The sequence below is a fragment of the Rhamphochromis longiceps genome, linkage group LG15 (genome assembly GCF_057381845.1).
Source record: "Rhamphochromis longiceps isolate RC_006_pf linkage group LG15, R_longiceps_female_GT1.1, whole genome shotgun sequence".
NCBI classification, from domain to species: Eukaryota; Metazoa; Chordata; class Actinopteri; order Cichliformes; family Cichlidae; genus Rhamphochromis; species Rhamphochromis longiceps.
This window is the reverse complement of record NC_140571.1, coordinates 5,056,669-5,064,692: the sequence shown is the minus strand read 5'-3', so window position 1 is coordinate 5,064,692 and position 8,024 is coordinate 5,056,669. Positions and strand designations below refer to the sequence as shown.

General features: G+C 41.0%; 1 protein-coding gene across 1 annotated transcript in view; it reads right to left on the bottom strand.

Annotated features, from left to right (window-relative positions):
• Positions 1–860: 860 nt before the first annotated feature.
• Positions 861–8,024, bottom strand: part of LOC146651855 (methylmalonate-semialdehyde/malonate-semialdehyde dehydrogenase [acylating], mitochondrial-like) — a 14,714-nt gene continuing 7,550 nt past the window's right edge. Inside the window, exons 5-13 of the mRNA XM_085382113.1 lie at positions 7,729–7,890; positions 7,564–7,642; positions 6,418–6,720; positions 6,018–6,139; positions 5,110–5,299; positions 4,824–5,005; positions 4,064–4,243; positions 1,248–1,346; positions 861–1,111 (exon numbers count right to left, since the gene is read on the bottom strand). Of these exons, the coding sequence (XP_085238239.1) occupies positions 1,007–1,111; positions 1,248–1,346; positions 4,064–4,243; positions 4,824–5,005; positions 5,110–5,299; positions 6,018–6,139; positions 6,418–6,720; positions 7,564–7,642; positions 7,729–7,890 (1,422 nt within the window). The 3' untranslated portion in view covers positions 861–1,006. The remainder of the gene's footprint in view (positions 1,112–1,247; positions 1,347–4,063; positions 4,244–4,823; positions 5,006–5,109; positions 5,300–6,017; positions 6,140–6,417; positions 6,721–7,563; positions 7,643–7,728; positions 7,891–8,024) is intronic.

Below are 8,024 nucleotides of genomic sequence, written 5' to 3'. Positions count from 1 at the left end.
AATGGGAGGACGCCCGGTGCTTAATTTTGTGCTTGTGGAAGCATCCTCTCTAATGCTAACCTTTGACAGGGATTCAAAACAACAGGATCGCATTGAGTGGCAAAATTACCGCAAGTTCAAAGTTGCAACCTGCTTTTCATCTTCGGAGCTCATTATTAGTATTATTATTATCATTATATGAATACATGAACAAAAACGGAATTATTTCAACAGAAATCACACCACAACTGAGTCCTGTTATAGTGGCTTTATTCAGTCAAGTAGCCACACTAAGTGCAGCACAGTTTCATACTATAAATGCCATCGTAATGGTTAATAAAGAATATATTTGACATGAAATATATTTAACCCATGACCAATACTATGACAGTACAGTATAAAACTGTGAACTTTAATTTGACACGCACACTAATCTCCACATTGGACAGTATACAGCAGGGTACACTGATCATGTAAAAAAGCAAGTGCTGCAACCATTATGTCAGTTTCACTGAAGTGAGGAAATGTCTGTGTCCATGTTCTCATGTAGGCTTTTGCCTATTCACATATTGAACCGATGAAGCTAATGAAACACACAGGGGATAACAGTGGAAGACATTTGCTGTAACTACTCAGCGTCAGAATCGCTGATCTTTGTGCTTTCACGGCACTCAACGGATCATGAAAAAGGACTAGCCACTATGAAGTCATGATCCCACTGCTCTGTACAGGAAGTGAGGAGAAAAATGGGTTCAAAAAAATACGCAATAAACCAATGTACAGATTCACAGCATCACTGATTAAGTCCATTTTTTATCTTCACTTCTAAAGATGTAAATTGTGACCGGTATTTGTTTTAACTTTGTAAATCCTGACATTCGTTTTCTTTGCTGCCCAGTCACTAAATAATCATCCTCAGTATGAACATTTGACCAATCAAAAGATATCGTAACCACTTCCAATCCCTCGTTGGGCTTCTTAAGGCATGTAAGAAGTCTCTGAAGGTTAGATGCACTGTCAGTTTAGCTTAGCGTCCCATGGTTGGCATTGTGACAGCCGGGCTTGTCAGAGTGGCATCCTCAGCCTTCCACTGCGACGTAATAGTCTTGATCTGAGTGTAGAATTGGATGCCCTAGTGGTAAAGTGATAACAGATATGTCAGTGAGCTATCTAGCACATGACAAAGTGTCTGCATTGTGCTCTTTCAATACTTCAGTGGAGGGAACAGCAATGATCTGAGGGGATAATAAACTACTTCTGCTATTTACCTGCTTGCCATAGAAGTTGGTATCTCCCCTGAATGAACCTCTGGAACCAGTGAAGGAGAACATGGGGAGTGGGACGGGGATGGGCACATTCACACCAATCTATAAAAACGCATGTGTGGATTATGAAAACACAAATCTAATGCAGGCTAGAAATACAACAATGATCAAAGCATAATTTGTTTAATTTGGCCAGCTTACAAAGGGAGTAAGGCCTGGTGTTTAAAATCCAAGATCAACATACAGTTTCAATAAAAACAGACCCGTGAATATACATTTAAGGAGCCTATCAGCACCACTGGACCAGCATTCAATTATCAGCCAGTCCAAAAATGAACTACAACTTGGCTCCTGCTGCACTAATCCACACATTTGGGATTCGTCCATGTTTTAATGCATTGGCAGGTAATATATGACATAGTTTCAGCTGGCAGTGTAAAACCAGCTTCACTCCAATAAAAACATTCCCACTTCACATGTCTGCTTTACTTTTTCAGAAATAAAGCGCCTCCCACGCAAACCCGCTTACTCATCCAAGGCTCAAACAGGTGACTCACCGTGGCCTGAAATTAGGGCTGAACGATTATGGAAAATAATCTAATTGCGATTTTTTTGCCCCAATATTGCGATTGCGATGCGATTATTTTTTAAGGTATTTGTCTTCTGTATTATTAAACAAAGACAAGCAATACATCATATAGTATGGCCAATACTATATTACATTAATTTTAAACTGTTCTTTCCTGGAAGACAGACCTCTGTTATGATGACATGAGGTGATGCATGAATTGATGACTGACATTTTTATTTAACTTCTTCAATCACAACAGTATATTTGAACATACACAATAGTTTATTTTTAGCTTACAAACATCTGAGCATAAAGTGCTGACAAGGAACCCTGGTGTAAACTAGGGCTGAACAATATATCGCATTTGCGATAATATCGCGACATGATCAAGTGCAATTTTCTAACCGCAAAGGCTGCGATTATACTGCGATTATATTATACAATTCATGGGCTGCATCCTCCTGAGGCCGCATTTGTAGACCGATTACGTCACAGCGACGCGCCGAAGGCTGTCCAAATTACTACCATATCCCAGAATTCATAGCGCGGCCCAGCCAAACTCCAGTTTCCAGCAATGGCGGCCGCTACTAAGTTTTAAAATTACTCATACTAATCTTTCTGGGTCACAAAATAAACTTTTAACATATTTTCAGGCGAGAAAGTAGTTGTGTAAACATCAAATATGTTTACACCAGGGTTCCTTGTCAGCACTTTATGCTCAGATGTTTGTAAGCTAAAAATAAACTATTGTGTATGTTCAAATATACTGTTGTGATTGAAGAAGTTAAATAAAAATGTCAGTCATCAATTCATGCATCACCTCATGTCATCATAACAGAGGTCTGTCTTCCAGGAAAGAACAGTTTAAAATTAATTTAATATAGTATTGGCCATACTATATGATGTATTGCTTGTCTTTGTTTAATAATACAGAAGACAAAGACCTTAAAAAATAATCGCATATCGCATCGCAATCGCAATATTGGGGCAAAAAATCGCAATTAGATTATTTTCCATAATCGTTCAGCCCTAGTGTAAACATTAAAATGAAAGTCAGTACAATGTGCAGATTGCAGAAATATACATAAAAAAAATCAGTGGCTTTACCACACTCAGTTTTTCGACATCTGTGAACTACTACAGTCATTCAATTAAAAAATAATATTAAATAAATAAAACTAATAAATAAAAAATACACACATCTTACTGATCTCTGCAGTCAGTAACATTACACATAAAGTGCAAACATAATAGCAATTGTATAAACACACACACAAACACGCCTTTAAAGTTTAAAGGCGTGAAATTGGACGGTCTAGCCTTCTGATTAGCGTCACCGCTGTCTCGGTGGAGTTTAATAAACTCGGCCGTCTGCTTCTTGCTATCTAAAATATAACCAGACACTGGTGTAAATTCTCGACTGTCTCATACTTCTGTTTAATAAGTTTTCTGTTTGACGTTTAGTCAGCTGTGTGAAAACCAAGGAGGAACCCACCCGGGGGATTAATAAAGTTTTATTTTATCTAATCTAATAACTTTAATCTCAGCCAAACCGATTTACTCACGAACAAACAAAACACTGAAAAAAGCCCAACAATAACATTTTTAGGTTGTCTAAGTGACTTATATATTACGTTTAACCCGAGCAGCGAAACTCCGCGGTGATCTGAAAATGATGTGCCGGGAGTTGTGCCGTTCTCGGCCGCATCAGTAACCCTCGAGCTCCCGGCTAGCTGTCGAGCTGGTGGGTAGCAGACGCCTCTGAAAACGTCGAAGCACTTTTGCAAATATGGGATATCTTGATAAACCGAGCAGATATTTGATGTTTACACAACTACTTTCTCGCCTGAAAATATGTTAAAAGTTTATTTTGTGACCCAGAAAGATTAGTATGAGTAATTTTAAAACTTAGTAGCGGCCGCCATTGCTGGAAACTGGAGTTTGGCTGGGCCGCGCTATGAATTCTGGGATATGGTAGTAATTTGGACAGCCTTCGGCGCGTCGCTGTGACGTAATCGGTCTACAAATGCGGCCTCAGGAGGATGCAGCCCATGAATTGTATAATATAATCGCAGTATAATCGCAGCCTTTGCGGTTAGAAAATTGCACTTGATCATGTCGCGATATTATCGCAAATGCGATATATCGTTCAGCCCTACCTGAAATACCACAAAGGTGGCCGGTTAACACGCTTGTTTGAAACTATATCTTCAGCAAACAAAGGGCTTCATGTTTTAAAGTCTCTCACCTGGCCGACGTCCACCTCGTGTGTGTATTTGCGAGCTGTGGCTCCATTGGTGGTAAAGATGGCCGTGCCGTTACCGTAAGGGTTTCGGTTGATTAAAGAAATGGCTTCGTCCAGGCTGTCGGCCTCCAGGACAACAAGGACCGGTCCAAAGATCTCTTCTTTGTAACATTTCATGTTGGGCTGAAAAGAACAGCAGAGGGAAAACGATCAGGACTTCAAACTCTACAAAGGAATTCTTAACAGAACAAAGCACGAGCAGGTTTGTGTCGGGGAAGAAAGGTGAAAAACTGCTTTAAATGCATTTCACAGCACTTACAGCTACTTTCTATTTTAAGGTCAGCTTTGTGTGACACTCAACACTTATAACCAGAAACCAGAACGGATCGGGGGGGGACTCTCATGCTGAGAGGGCTGCTTGTTGAAGATTCAAACGTTCAGGCTTACGAATAAAAGCATTTTTAAATCTACTTTTAAAGCCAAAAATCTGAATTTTCACAGAGGTCTGTTCTAAAGATGTGCTCAGCAGGAGGGGAAAATCAAAATCTGTGGTCACATTCAAGGAGATGAGGACTGATTTTATTTCATTTCCAACAACCCTAATCAAAGACACTGAACTGATTGAAGCGATCATTTATTTTTGCCTCAGATAATTACAGCACCTACCAAAAACAAAAAAAGTTATTACATTAAAACATTCTAGACAGTTTAGTTTAACATTACTTTAATAGCATCTGACCCAAATTAAAAGTTCTCAGCTCACCATAACACCAGCTAAGATGGTAGGTCCTACAAAGTTTCCATTTTCATATCCTTTGACTTTAACATTTCTCCCGTCCAGCAGCAGCTTGGCACCTTCATCAACCCCACTCTGGATCAGAGACTCTACCCTGGCTTTGGCTTCTGGGGTGATCAAGGGACCCACATCTGCCCCAGGCTGATCACCTAAAACACACATTTTGACATGTAAGAAAAACGGCAGTATGCATGCCAACTGACGTAATTTATTTATTTATTTTTCATGGCGATACGGTTACACAACAAGTTACCTGAGTTTACGCGGAGCGATTTAGAGCGCTGCACCAGCTCTGGGAGCCATTCACGAGACTCCCCAACAAAAATAGCAGTGGAGAGAGCCATGCAGCGCTGGCCAGCTGCTCCAAAAGCAGCGCCCACTAGCTGGTTGATGGTGTTCTCTTTGTTGGCATCAGGCATCACCACACCATGGTTCTTGGCACCCTAAATGCAATATGTAGGATACAAAATCTGTATGATTTCACTCCAAAAGAGTGCAGAACATCAAACAGAGACATAAGAGCGCTAATCACATATGCTACAAATCCCAGTGACTGACAGCAGAGGATTTAATCACTGTCTTGGTAACAGCAACAGGAAATAGACCACTACCCATTTTCATTCATATTAGTAATAACAATTTTTAAAAATAGTCTAAAAAATAAATGAATAAATAAAACTAAGTTCCATCAGGATTTCCCAGACACGGACTTACTATAGATGAGATCTGGCAGGTATGTTTCCCAGCTCAAGACCAACATACCTGCAATCCACCCGACTATTTCTTTATTTTTGCAAATAATTGTTAATTTTTCTTCCCAGATAGCACAACAGACTTACTATTAGGTGCGCTTTTTGCTCTTATTTTGCTGCTCTTGTGTCAGTCAAGGACTTGATTCACAGGCGTCGCTCTACATACTCAAGCGCCACTCTAACCAGCACAAGAAGCTGGTTTGTATCTTGTTACACCAAAGTCACCCAGCTTCAGAGCAGGACAAGGACTACAGCTGCCAGCTGCTGTCCAAAGCAATTAAGAGTTGGACTTCAACCAAGGACAAAGACCTGACTGGAGAGGCAGCTGATTCTTGCCCCATTATTTACTGTCACCATGTGCCATCTAAACACTGCCAGTGTAAGAAGAGCATATTCGGTCTGTGAATACCATGTTGGACTGCACTCTCTTGCCATTCTTTGAGCCCCGCTCGTAGATGTACTCTCCAGCCTGGTTGGAGCCCACAAAACTGATGGCTTTGATGGCCGGGTGGTCACAGATGAAGTTTACCGCTGCACAAACAAGGAAAAAAGTCAATATTTTCTGTTCTTCTGTGTCACACCCTCAGGGCACAATATACGAGCACTGATACGGAGATTCAAATTCTCCTGCTTCAACAATGCCTGTAGATTACTTACAGATATAGGCTGCACAGTTTATGGAAATATCTTATCTACATATTGCCAGAAGGGTATATGATTAATGTTTGACTCATCCTTGGACCTTTCTCTATTGTTTATGACACACACAGACTGTGAGCTCCTCAATGAGCAGGGAATTACGCACTCACCTGCATGCTGTCCGTGGATTATGTTGAGTGTACCATCTGGTGCTCCGGCATCCTGGAGCATTTTGGCCAAAAGCATGGTGCAGCCTGGGACTCGCTCAGAGGGCTTCATCAGGTAGGTGTTGCCGCACACCATCCCGACAGGGAACATCCACAGAGGAATCATGGCGGGGAAGTTGAAAGGGGCGATGCCGGCACACACTCCGATGGGCAGGCGGTAGGTGTAGGTGTCCATGTCCTTGGTGATGGAGGGTAAGGTTTCCCCCAGCATGAGGGATGTAATGCTGCAGGCGTGTTCAACCACCTCTGAGGAATGAGCAAGAAAAGGATTTAGGAAGTCAGCCAATAACAAAGTGCCTAGATAAGCAATCTGAAATAACACATACACAGTTAACTGATGAGTCCATTATTGAAATTTACACATTTGCCTCTTAAGATTAAAAAAAGAAAAGCCTGCCAGCTCCATTTCCCATGAAAAAACTGTAATAAAACTTGTAAGTATTTCAAGCACCATTAGCCCCGGTACTTGCAGCGCACCTGCACATGTAGCCTGTCTTTCAGCTGATAATAGAAAAGTTAGCCTGCCAGAATAATTTAGGCATCCTGAAACTGGGATCAACACCAAGAACAAAAAAAGGAAACAAAAAAAAATTTCTTGGCAGCTGCGTGTTGTAATAAACAAAAATTAATTCCTTCGTCTGCAACCGCACACAGCCCTTAATTTCCAAACATGATTCCCGTTGATGCAAGGCTGCCAGAATGAACGAGTGCACCTCAGCAAAGGAAGCTGCGTAATTATCTTTAAATAGAGTGCAGCTAAAAGCATAGTGTGAAAAGTGTTTTACAGAAGACAGGAACACACTTTAACATCAGGAGTTATTATTGTACTGTTGCAAAAGCATTGCAGCCTTTTTCTTCTTGGAACTAAAGCCTTATTAAAAGCGGTTAAAGCCTCTAATATGGCCCAACTATTACTACTGTCCACTTTTAAATTAAAGCTCAATGTCCCTTTTTGCATAGAGTGTTGACTGTTGTATAAACTGCTTCACTTGAGGAATTTGATCTTATCTATATCTACAGCAGGACTAATCTAATCAGGACGCCAAAGACTAAAAGGAAGACTAAAAGTCGAGTCAATGCGTTACTTACGCAGTCCTCTAAATACGTCTCCCTCTGCATCAGCCAGAGTTTTGCCCTGTTCCAAAGTGATGATCTTAGCCAGCTCTTTCTGAAATGTTAGAAGAAGAATTTAGAGAGAATTATTTCAACAAAATCAATAAATTATTTTGACATATATGTGACCCATCTCCCTACAATGTTGTCCTTGATGAGCTGTTGGTAGCGCAGGAAGATCTGCTGCCGGCTGAGGATGGAGGTCTCGGACCAGGAGCGAAAGGCTCTGGAGCAGGAGTCCACAGCTGCCAGCATCTCCTCCTGTGTAGCTTTAGGAACACGTCCCACCACTTCATTAGTGGCCTGCAGAACAGGACACGGTCCATAAAGACAATCAGACAAGCAAACTGAGAGCAGGGGAAGTCATTATTTGCATGTGCATCATTTCATTAATATTAATAACAAAAAACATTTGTTTTTATCCTTATGCGGTGGAA